This window comes from Siphateles boraxobius, unplaced genomic scaffold (assembly GCF_051911475.1).
Source record: "Siphateles boraxobius isolate OS27281-9 unplaced genomic scaffold, OSU_SipBor_1 48, whole genome shotgun sequence".
Lineage (NCBI taxonomy): Eukaryota > Metazoa > Chordata > Actinopteri > Cypriniformes > Leuciscidae > Siphateles > Siphateles boraxobius.
In genome coordinates, this window is record NW_027509119.1 from 12,670,647 (window position 1) to 12,683,959 (window position 13,313).

Here is a 13,313-nt window from a genome sequence, read left to right on the forward strand (position 1 = left end):
ATAATATAACAACATTAACGTAAACATTTCATATACAATATCATTTAATACGTTTATAGGTCTGTTGTCTCATTTATCATTCCAGCCTTTAAGTTGATTTCTGTATACTGTGTAATTATTTTTGGACTAATAGTGGTTAATAAAGTCCAATAATGGTGTCAGTGGTAATATCATTGTGTTCCTGTTTGTCAGTGTTAGAGGATCTATGTAACAACTCAGGCTTAGCCTGACAGTTAGCCTGTCCTGGACCAGGTTAGTTTCCCAGCATTAGTTTCCAGAGTAACTGAGATTGAACTATTTTAAGTTTGCATTATGAAACAGAATTAACGACATTAAGTCTGACTAACCAAAATAAGCATGGCTTGTCTTGTTTTATGGAACAGCCTTCCAGTGTGTCTCTGATGTTCATCTGAGTTTTGTTTTGATATCCTAACTGTTTTCTGCTCTGTTGTGTAGTTGTCTGCGCTCTCAGGTGAGGGAGATCTGCGCTCTGTGCTCTGCAGTGAATCAGTCGATCGCGTCCTGGAGTTTGATTCATCCAATCAGAAGGCGGAGTTTCAGAATATCACATGCTCATTGACAGCCAATCAGCTTCTTCAAGCCAGACAAGCGTTCATGCAGAATGTTGACAACATGAAACTTCTAAATGCAGTGAGTAAACCTCCTTTCTATGAGTGGGACTTTTAAACATTTTATGACTACATTTAAATTTTTTTTTTTTTAAATCAGAATTTTTGTATTGTCCAGTAACATGATATGATATATTTAACATGATATAACATGATATATTTACTTGAGGCAAAATGTTAAATAACAAATAAAATTGTGCCGCTCTTTAATGTGGAGTGACAGAACAGGCGCTGGAGCCTTAAGTTCTTTACTACAGGTTACAGCACAAAATAAACTTTTTGAACATCAGAAGTTGAAAAAGACAGTGCAACTTACCAAAATCCATATCACGTCTCTTGTAAGCAATCAGTCTTTCAAAAGACGTCATTAAAACAGCTTGTAAAGAATGTCACGTAATGGTACATTTACCTTAAAGCAAGTCAATGTTCATAAACTTGTTATTTAGCTAGATAAATAACTAGAGAGGAGCATTTTGCTATTACATATTCATTATATTTTATACTTAATCGGTTGTCTTCGTTATTTAATGTTTGAATCTGTCATGAAACACAGTCACTGTTATAACACAGTTATGACAGTCACTATTTATGTTTCAACTACAAATTGTTGTATTTATATAATTTAAGAGTTGATATAAAACAGACTTACATGTAATTTATACGTGTTTATAAGTTTTTGTTTTTTAGCGTTGATAATTAAACGTGATTAATTGTTTATTATATAAACTTTTTCGATGCATCACTGAATTCAGCTTAAGTAAAACATTTATGTTTTCAGCAGAGCAGAATGTTTTTTGAACATTCAGAAATCTCTCCTCATAGCCTTTGTACACATCTTAGAGAGAGAGAGAGGGACATATATTGCGCGAAGCTCTCAGCAGCTCTTACAGAATAAAACTATTAACAGAAGTGAAGCTCTGCAGCTAGAAATGCGACTAAATGGAATGCGGCACTGAGAGCTTGGAAACAATAGGCGTCTTTGGGTCTCGGAGGGACATGGAAGGATGTTAAATAACTGTGTTATGTGGTGAACATGACCGATATACTCTCTGAGCTTAATGAAGGGCAGCCACTTACTGCTACAGAAGTATAGAGTGTGAACACTTGAACATGTGCTTTAGGTCGAACGATGAAACAAGGTCATGTCCAGGGCAGCTCTTTTCTTAATATCTAGTAAAGTAAAGTAAATTGGTTTTGTTATATGTATGTTTAGATATGAGTAATTAAATTTTTAGGGCTATGAAATTTAATTTAATTAGACTTTTGCCTTAACACATTATGCCTTAACACAAAAGCAACTGAGGTGTGCTCTTATTTGGGATATCATACATTCATATAATTATCACATATATAACAGGGCTGTTAAATTCAACATTATGATCTCTCAAATATTTTTATTGGTCATGTTATGTGTTTACCAAAATATGTCAGATAGATATTGCAGTTTGTGAGTTATGAAGGAAAATATGGAAAGGTTACAACTGCCCTTGGCCTTTCATATACATTCAACCATTTGTTCTCACAGTAGATTCACAGTTAAGACATTTATCCTTCACTCTCATCCTGAAGGGCTTCGGGTTTGGTTTTGTGGAAGAGAGGTTGGGAGCATAAATGTTCTCCAGACTGAATGAAGAAAAAGCCATTTGCCACGTTATCCCCTGTGCAGATAAATACTTCAAAACACACACAAACACACACTCTCTCTCTCTCTCTCTCTCTGTCTCTCTCTCTCTCTCTCTCTCTCTCTCTCTCTCTCTCTCTCTCTCTCTCTCTCTCTCTCTCTCTCTCTCTCTCTCTCTCTCTCTCTCTCTCTCTCTCTCTCTCTGTCTCCCCCCCCCCCCCCCCCTCGCCTCTTTCTGAACCTCCCTTTCCTACTAAAGTAATCGCTATTGAATGTGTGAAGGTCAAAGTGATAGACACAGAGATAGTGCTGGCTAAGAGGCCAGTGAACGGGAGTTTATTAAGGTTGTTTTAACTGCCTGACATCCCAGGCTCTGAGAATAAACTCTGAAAATCTAATGATCTTTATAGATTGAACCGTACTTCGCTTCAGTTCAGTAATACAGTCTTAATCTTTGGCTCTGTGAGGCAGAACCCATGTAATACACAATTAAGCTCAGAAAAAAATCAGTAATACTAAAATGAGTTTTTTTTCTTCTTCTTCTTTTTTTTCTGATTCAGCTTCCATTAGCATTGGGTCTGAACCGGCTCGAGACAGGCGTACTGATGGCAAAAACCAGCGTTCATATCGCTCCACTAATGACAGCGGTGAGTTTTAAGTTTTGGATGAATGGACTATGCTTTCCATCTTTTACAAATGTAAAATGTTATCCAGGAATAGGATACAATAGTGTGTCCCATGAGGTTTCAAATTAGAGGCACAAATCCCATGTTTTGTCTTGCAAAACATCAGATATGTTGGATAAACAAACCTATCTTCACACCAACTAAAAGTAAATACTGTAATTGCTTTCCATTTCCACTGTTATCAATGCTATTATAAGTATTTTTGTATTTATTATAAGAATATTTAGTTATTTTAAGAATACTTTATACTTTTATTGTTTGATTAATAAAAATATATATATAATTAAAAATAGAAAAATTACACCTATTTAGGCATCCTAAAGTTTGCTAACAGGATTTGAAAAAATGTTAAAGCTCATTAATAATTTATAGAAAATAAAACAGCTTATATACTCCTTGTAGTTTGACATCCTGAGGATTTTCTGAAATACACTACCTTTCAAATACACTACCTTTGTTTTTAAATCTCTTGGCTGCATATATTAGATACAAAAACAGTAATTGTCAGGGTTTGGGTAGGTGGAAGTAGTGAGGACTCAAGTGCAATACAATGGGTTTTTATTAAGTATAAAATTAAAACAAAAACTACCCCATGGGGGAAAACAAGAAAGGTAGCTAGACTTTACAGACTGGACTTGGCAGGAAACAAGAAACATGAGGGTACCTTATGCCTAGTTCACACTACACAACTTTAAACATCGGCAGATCGCTGTGCTGTTTAGACTACATTATTTGCTCTGGAGTCTTGAATAGAGTTCTCAACGGGCCTGAAAATTACAACCCGACCCGGCCCGTGGCTTTTAAAGCCCGGACCCGATGTAACCCGACACATCAACATGAATTATCTGCCCGTACCCGGCCCGCGACCCGACGCTGATTTTCTTTGTTTCTCATACACGTATTATCATGACCAGCAGAAGGGAATTCAAATCAACCTTTAATGTTCACGTCTTTTAACAATAGCCTACAAACAATACAAACAACTGAAATAAACTTTAAATATATAAATAGGCTATATACTAAATATACCTCGAATAAAAATCTTCTGGACGACCCTGTTTTTTGCTGTTATATTTCATCAGCACCTTGCATTTTGAGCATTGCACATAAGCTGTAGAATTTCCATCAGAATCCAGCACCACTCCAAACACTTTCCAGACCTCTGATTTTCCCACTCCTGTAGTAGCGACTATTCACCTGCGGAAATTTACTTTTCACCAACTCCATCTTCTTCTCCAGGCTAAAGGCGTACACGCAGCGACGTCAGGTCTGCCCCCGCGATGCACGTTGCACGCAGCAGCCAGACTTTCTTTACGGTGAACAGCAGCGATGATTAATAAATGTTTTTTTTCACTGAGCTGAAAAGATTAAGCCCGTCGGGCCGACCCGGCCCGTTGAGAACTCTAGTCTTAAAGTTGTTGGGGTGTTCACACTACGTGTCTGATCTTCAACAGGGGGTTACACACTACACGAGCTGACAACAACTCTGTCACCCAACGACTCTCTCTGGTCCCCAAACCATGTTTTGTCACGAAAACACACGAGAAAAGTGGAATGGGAAATGATGCGAAATAGGAGTTGTCTATTTGAAAATGGACGCCAGGACAAAATTGGCGGTGCAAAAAACAAAATAAATTTTTGTAAAATTCATTGTTTGCGCAATGATCTGTTTAGAACCCCCCCAAAAAAATAAAAGAATATGGTTGAAATGATGGATAAGCACACGCAGGCAGCAGCGATTATCTGTGCTACAGAAATAGTTGGAGGGGAGTAGAACATGTTTATAATGAAAAAGCAGCTGTCTGCTCGTGTTGTGATTTGGCAACGATTGTTACAAATACAAAAGGCTTGTGTAATGTGATTAGCTGATCATTCGCTCATTTGCGTCACGACACTTGACACCAAAGTCTATCGAGTCAGCTGACAGCTCCAGATATTTAGCATGCTAGATATTTGTCTGCTGTCGGCAAGCGCTTTTGATGCGTCGTTTATTTCACACTTAAAGATTGACGAGCACCGTTCACCCGCAGAATCGGGCTTAAAATCCTGTAGTGTAACCTAGGCATAAGATGACGAACCAGCACAGGACTGAAAACACAAGGAGAATAAATAGGGAGAGCAAACAAAGCAGGTAACGAGGGAGGACAGGTGGGGTCAAATTAACCAATAATCAGATAACAAGATGGAAGGGGCTAGTCGACAGTAGAGCGCATGGCACAAGGAAACTCAGGACAAGCCATGTGCTCACACCAAACATGACTAAAACACAAGCACATGGCCAGTATAGCAAATAACAAGCCATGTGCTTACACAAAATGAGACGAGACCTGAATACACAGCTAATGAAAACACTCATAAGTCACGTGTTCACACAAAACATGACAACATGACAGCATGCAGCCAGTGAAAAACACAAGCTGCATCCAACACAGAACAAGACAAAACATGACATGAGAGCACATGAAACAAGGCACACAGACAAGACAAAACAGGAGTGTCAGGGCTCTGTCACAAAACCAAGATATATAGACTATACAGAAGTGACAGAACCCTAAAACTAATATTGTGAAAATTATTGTTATCCAAAATACGTGTTTTCTATGTGAATATTTTTTTTAAATATAATTTATTCCTGTGATGCAAAGCTGAATTTTCAGTATCATTATTCCAGTGTTGAGTGTCACATGATTCTTAAGAAATCATTCTAATATGCTGATTTGCTGCTCAAGAAACATTTTTTTTTAACTCAAGAACACTTTTTTTACGATTCTTTGATTACCTCTTTTTTTTTTGTACCGTTTATTTAAACCATGTATTATGTTATTTCCATTGCTATAGAGCACAACATTCAGGTTATGGAATTATCCCATTTATTTTCTCCATACAGAAATAAAGTTTGCATATATTTGTTTAAAACAGACCTATCATGAGCTGACCATCTGTTGGCATCTACAAGAGAACAACTCGCATGCAGCGACAGACTGCTACAACATTTAAAGCATCTTACAATCATAAAGCGCAGAGCTGTCCGAAAGTTTCTGCAGATGACCCGTATTTCAAGTTTAGCTCCTGAAACTTTGCAGTGTTTAAGTGGCCGATGGCCCTCTTAGCAACATGAAAAACAGAACTTTTATTCTCAATGTCAATGTGCAATGGAGCATAAAAAAGAAGACTATAAAAAGGTGCAACGTTTTTGTCTCGCTGTGAAAACAATGCAGACTTTTGACTAGGACTTTCCACTTCTTTTCATGAGTTCTTGTTAAGTTTATTTGCTCAAGAATGTTTTTCTTTATGCATTTTTTGGCATTTGTTTCATAAACTTTTGCATTAAGAATACAGCAAGACAAACTATTAATATTTTTTTTTAAATGCCTTTTTTTTCATGTTCAGTGACATTTTAAATAGGACAACAATTAAAGGACTAGTAAGACTTGGGTAGATAATAAACTGCACTTGTAAAAACTCAGTAAAACTACAAAAATTGTCTTAAGGTAGCCTAAATAAAAGTCGTACAATACAAGTTGTAATTTGTGGCCCTTTGCATTTAATGTGGTTTAAATGCAGCCCTCTTGGCCTCCCAACCTGAGTACCCCTGTTCTAGAACATTGTGAACAGACAATCAAATATGAGGACCAGAACTAAATGCATTTTATAATCAATGTCAAGGGTTTGGTATTGTACCCTCTGTTTCGGAATCAGTTGCGTCATTTGCAAGGCTTCATGGGAAGAGTTGTTCATTTCCTCGCAAAAGAACTGAAGTAGTCTTGTATGGTACCATACTTTACTTTCTTTGTTGCAAATTAATGTGACTTCCATTTGCATATAGCATTGCAAATTATGTAATAGAGTTTCTGCACACTGTCAAACTACTTTTTTTGTTTGCAATAAACTTTAAATGTATCTTTTTTTTTGCGTATTAGTATATAAAGTTATACTGAATTATTTTTAATTGTAATATATTGTGCTATTCATCTGAGAGCTGGTTGGTTTGGTCTAAGGATCAGAGCTCTGTCGTGAATGCGTTTCTGGGGAAAATGAATGAGAAAATAATTCAGGAACCAAGGGCACTGCAAAAGTGGGCTGTCACTGTTGGGCTCTATTACCCATGCTTCTGTGCAGTCCATTACTGTTTGCATGCACATGGCTATATAAATAAAATCAGCTGGAAGTTTGCTGGAAAGTAATATACCGTGTCATTTGGTATTAACACAGCAGCTGTCACCGTCGTTCTGAGTGAACAGGCTTTATATCTGTTATGCTCGTTAAGTGAGACTGAAACACAGTTTACACTTTTTGTTTCGATTATGAAGGTGCTGTCTCGATCACGCACCAAAAACCATTTCACCTTTTCATGGTTTGGCATTAGCCGGCTTAGCCGCCAGGCCAACAGATGCAAAGCACAGATGGACTTGTATTACGCAGACATGCCGTGAACTAGACATTCATGGCATTAATTAATGACATTACACCATAATATTCAGTTATGGGATGGACAAATGTTCGCCAGAAGTGTGTATGCAGTATGTTTTCTAAAGACCTGGACATCTTCCTGTCCAGACAAAAAGACAGAAACAGTGTTCCAAAGAAACAATGGTTCACACGTCTGTTCTGCTTATGGGTCACAGATAGTGTAATGCAAATTCTTCATTCGGGTAATAAAACAAATTAAGTACACTACTGTTCAAAAGTATGTGTGTGATTTTTTTTTTTCTTAAAATAAATAAATTTCTTAAAATAAATGAATACTATTCAACAAGGGCGCATTAAATTGATCAAAAGTGACAGTAAAGACCTTTATGATATCTTTAAATAAATGCTGTTCTTTGGAAATTTATAATCATCAAAGAATCTTGAAAAAAATGTATCACGGTTTCTTTCAAAAATATGCAGCCGCACAACTGCTTTCTTGAGCAGAAAATCAACATATTGGAATGTTTTCTGAAGGATCATGTGACACTGAAGCCTTTAGTAGTGATGCTGAAAATTCAGCTTTGCATCACAGGAATACATTACATTTAAAATAGTTACTATTTTACAGTTACTGTCAGTATTACCATTTTTACTTTAATTTCTGTTCAAACAAATGCTGTCTTGGTAAACATAAGAGTCATTTCTGAATGTGTATTTGTGGAGATTTTCGTATGATATGTTGTTTTTTTCTCCACTCAGATATCTAATTTTGGGTCTTCAGCGCTGCTAAGTGCGGTAGATACTTTGGACTTCAGGTCCAATCCATTTGGAAGCCTCAGTCAGCTGATGTGTGGAACAAAAGTTAACACCACGTCCAATAACACGAGCAGAGCTGTTGTGAGGACCGTGTCAACAGAATCAGACCAACAGAACACACGGGCCGAAACAGCCGACAACACCAATACAACCAGCACTAACACCAGTAGGAGCTGATTTCTTATATCTAATAGGACAGTTTAAATCACATAACACATTACCAGTGACAATCATTGTGTGATATACTTCTTAAAAAAATACGGGACTTGATATTATTCAAGTGGGCTATTATAATATTATTATTTAATCCCTTGCAAAAAAGAAGTGAACTTAATTGTATTTAATGTCCACATGTTTAGTATTCTTCAAATCTTAAACGTTTTTTTTTTTTAACGGTACTTGCAGATAATATAATATGAATTAAATAAAAGCCAATTATATGTACTTAAAGAGAGTCCACTTTCACGGCTGTTTCTTTACACGCACATAAAAATGTGCAATTTGTTATCATGTCAGGTTTTACTTTAAAGTGCAGTTCACATAATTGTGGTTCAAAAATATTTTCCTGTGCTTTGAAGAAGTACATTTATTTTGATGTGTTGACTAACATACTAAAGCATATCTACTTATTCAATATTAAATTTAAAATGAATATATTTAAAAATAAAAATAAATTGCAAAATCAAAATCAAAAACTTTAAAATAGTTAAATAGAAACAGAAGTGTCATTAAAGTATATTTTAGTGTACCATAAATGCTTGTCAGTACATTCAGCAGTATACTTTAATCATAATTCAAAGACAATTGAAGTTATTTTGAAATTACATATTAAGATGCACTTAAGCACTCTTAACTTCAGCTAATTGCATTTAATACAAATTTGAACTATAATACATTTCCATTTAATTCCAATTAACATGCAATTAAGTGCCTGAAAACATCATTCAGTTCACACTTAAGAATATTAGATCCCTAATAAGTACTTTTTTAAAAGTATGCTAAAGTGTACTTCTTTACTTTAAACATATGTGATTGTGAAGTTTTATGTAAGAACCAAAATTTAAGTCATTATCATGGATAATTTTCCTGTCCACTGAACTGTTAACCATTCCCGGCAGATCATTTGAGTTCAATTTGAGAACCGGATCAACTGGATCCGCAGTGCTTTCTGACTCAGCAGAAGGCGAGAGTCGCATCAGCGCAGAGGCTGTTGATGTTTCTTCCGTGATGCTGTTTGTTTGTTTGTTTTCAAGCCTCGGCTCTCGCAGTGCTTGTGTGTTTGTACAGAGCGCTTCTGTGCGGCTGAATATCAGGAGGACTGAGTTAATTAGTGACTCTGTTGGGTTGTTCCATTAATTACCTTCTCTTTGAAACTCCAGTAAATAGGATTGGCTGTTTCTCCCCGAGCTCTGCCTCGGCCTGCTGTGGCTTTCTATTGTTCTGACACCACAAATCACAAAAACCGTGTTGCATTGTGCTGTATTCCGTTTTGATGGCATCCCGGCCCTGTTTGCATGCTAATGGGATTGTGCTTTCTCTCTGAATTTGGTGTGCCGGGATTGTACACGAGCGTCGGTGGGAATCCAGACAGTGATTGTGTCAGTCGACGAGGCACATTGACGTCTCTCTGGTGGGAGTGCAAACAGATGCATTATGAAACACAGATTGTGCGTTTGTGCATCTGCTGTACATAATGGGGAATTTAACTCCGTTATGAGATTCAGTTACACAGTTGATCTTTCAGTAAACCTGCAAAACGTTCCTCTGGTGTGTCGTTGGATGCTCTTACACTATGAAAAAAAGAACCAGTAAGTGCCATGAAAGTCATATGTCAGGAATCAAAGTGATTGCATCTCAGATGCTGTTTAATTCTCAAATGCACTTATTTCAGTCAAGCAGTGATTATCTTTTTCATTCAGATACATATACCTACAGGCATACTCTGGGACTGTGAAATATTTGTTTTATGCAGCCAGTGATTTATTTACATTTCAATTGGTGTGTAGTTTAGAGATATTAAGAGTGTCCCTTATTGTATAAAAATAAACAATTTTCCTCTACTTTAGTGGCAGTATCAGATTTATTAATCACACTTTTGAGTCTAGCTTGCAAATTTTGAGCCATTATGTTTAGTGATGTTTGTTTTAGTGTTTGCAGTGTTGTAAAACAGTTAAAAATGGTTATCATTCAGTGAAATAAAGCTGCAAGTATAAATATTAGATGAAAAACTTAAACTAAAAAACAAACAGAAATACGTTTAAGTTAAAGTATTAAACTTGCTCAAATTAAATCTGAAATAAATTAAAGCTAAATATTTAAACACTTAATAAAAATAAACGAAATTATTAAATCTTAAAATCAAATGAAAACTGAAAATGTAAAAATAAAAGCTCAAAATGTTAATAAATACTATAGTAGTATTTTAAAAAATCTGAGAGAAAAAAAAAACGTGGGTTTGATATTCCTTAGGTGTTTGTGTCTGCTGTGTGTTTTTTTTTTTTTTTTTATGCTGATGCTCAGGCTAATGTAACATCAAATAGTTTTGAGGAGAACTGATTTCATTACAGTCAGTAGGCCAGGGATTGAGTCTGTGCTCACATCACTCTCAGTGGTTTGGGAATGTCATGATGTAGCTGTGCATGAGAGTGAAGGTGGTGATTTGTCATCCTGTGATGCATTTCATTTGTTTTGCATTTATTTCAAGAGGTTTAGGCCCACTGAGATCAAGGCTTTTCTGTAAGCGAGTTCAGCAATGTGCAATGAACAGACAGAAGAAAAGCATTTGAAAAGGTAAAATAGTGTAGAACTGAATAAATAAAATAAAAAAAACAAGCAAATTGGTATAAATATCACATAGGGTGATATTTATAAAGCCACTTTGAGACACTTCCATATTATCCTCAAGTTTCTCAAAATTTAAAGAATGAACTTTTCGCTCTTTTACAGTTAAAAACAAGATTCAGGCATACATATTATGCATGAATAAAGTGCATAAATAAAAGTAAGACTGCCTCAGCACATAAATTAGTTAAGCAGTTCAGCAGGGATCATAACCTAGTTCGTAGTTGCAATATGGCTGAGATGAGTGTGCAAACTAATCGATAATGGAATTTGGTGTTGACTTGGAAAATGAAAAACCTTTAAAAGTAATGCGTTACAGTATTGAGTGACTCTTTAAAAAAGTAACTAATTACGTTATTTCATTTCTTTTTATCAAAAAGTAACATTAGTTAACTTCATTAGTTAACATGAACTAATAATGAACTGCAGTTCTTCAGCATTTATTAATCTTTGTTAATGTTAATTTCAACATTAAATACATTTTTTAAATGAAAAGTTGTATTTGGTAACATTAATGCACTGTGAACTAACATGAACAAACAACGAACAGCTGTATTTTTATTAACTAACGTTAACAAAGATTAACAAGTAACAAATGTATTGCTCATGGTTTCTTCATGTTAGTTAATACATTAGCAACATGTTTTTTTTTGTCATAGATGCACATGCTTTGTATGTACTATCACAACGGTCCCCAACCCCCGGGCCGCGGACCGGTACCGGTCCGTGGGTCATTTGATACCGGGCCGCACAGAAAGAATAAATAACTTACATTATTTTTTTCATTATCTTTCATTACAGTTTTATTTATTATCTGAGTCTGAACGATGTGTTATTTTGAAAAATAATACATTTTAAAATAATAAAATCTCTCCGTTACATCTGTCTATGACTCACTCTTGGCGCATAGCAACCCTATGATAGCAACGCTTGTCTCGGTCACGTGATACGTTACCGCTAAAAAATAAACCCACAAGCTAGCAAAATGAGTAAAAAACAAACGTCTCTGGAAAGTTTCTTTGCGAAGGGGAAACGGCCCATTGAGGAGACAGAAGAAGAGCCTACGACTTCCAAGAAAAAGAAAGCTGCATTTAACAGACAATACCAGGAGTCCTACTTGAAATATGGATTTATCGCAACAGGTGATTTACACGCACCAAGCCCGCTCTGCATAATATGTGGCAACCAGCTCTCTAATGAGGCAATGAAGCCTTCAAAACTGCTTCGCCACTTGGAGACCAAGCACCCCGCAATAAAAGACAAGCCTTTTGAGTATTTTGAAAGAAAAAAAATTGAACAAGAAGGCCAGAAGCAATTACTGAGGGCCACCACATCAATAAATGCGAGTGCACTGAGAGCATCATACTTGGTGGCTAACCGTATTGCTAAGGCTAAGAAACCATTCACTATTGGTGAAGAATTGATCCTCCCCGCCACAAAAGACATTTGCCGTGAACTTCTAGGAGACGCTGCGGTTAAAAAGATAGCACAGGTGCCTCTTTCGGCTAGCACCGTCACTCGGCGCATTGACGAAATAGCAGATGACATTGAAACACAATTTTTGGAGAGGATAAATACATCACCGTGGTATGCACTCCAGGTTGACGAGTCTACAGATATTGACAACAAGGCAATACTGCTTGTTTATGTGCGATATCTTTATCAGGAGGATGTGCATGAGGATATGTTATGTGCACTATCGTTGCCAACCAAAACCACAGCCGCAGAACTATTCAAGTCGCTGGATGACTATATATCAGGAAAACTGAAATGGTATTTTTGTGTTGGCATATGCACAGACGGAGCTGCTGCCATGACTGGACGGCTGTCTGGTTTAACTGCTCGGATTAAAGAGGTTGCACCTGAATGTGAGTCTACGCATTGTGTCATTCACAGGGAAATGCTGGCTAGCCGAAAAATGCCATCGGAACTTAACGGTGTATTGAATGATGCTGTTAAAGTTATTAACCACATCAAAGCACACGCCCTTAACTCGCGTCTGTTCGAGCAGCTTTGTGAGGAGATGGACGCGGAGCACAGACGCCTTCTCTTATATACAGAAATAAGATGGTTATCCCGAGGGAGATCGCTGGCCAGAGTGTTTGAATTACGAGAGCCGCTGCAGAAATTTCTCTCAGAAAAAAACTCACCGCTGGCAGCACATTTCAGTGACGAGGAATGGGTCGTAAAACTCGCTTACTTATGCGACATATTCAACCTGCTCAATGAACTCAATCTGTCACTTCAGGGGAAAATGACAACAGTCTTCAAGTTGGCAGATAAAGTAGCTGCATTTAAAGCCAAACTTGA

At 36.7% G+C, this 13,313-nt stretch overlaps 1 protein-coding gene across 2 annotated transcripts in view; it reads left to right on the forward strand.

Moving 5' to 3' along the window:
• The window catches only part of LOC143710818 (phospholipid-transporting ATPase ABCA1), a 272,481-nt gene that overhangs the window by 92,480 nt on the left and 166,688 nt on the right, over nt 1–13,313 (forward strand). The window contains exons 7-9 of one of the 2 annotated variants that reach the window (XM_077202050.1): nt 457–651; nt 2,811–2,897; nt 8,106–8,328. In XM_077202050.1, the coding sequence (XP_077058165.1) occupies nt 457–651; nt 2,811–2,897; nt 8,106–8,328 (505 nt within the window). Of the gene's footprint in view, nt 1–456; nt 652–2,810; nt 2,898–6,643; nt 6,708–8,105; nt 8,329–13,313 lie in introns of those variants that run through there. The other variant, XM_077202051.1, reaches the window with a different exon arrangement.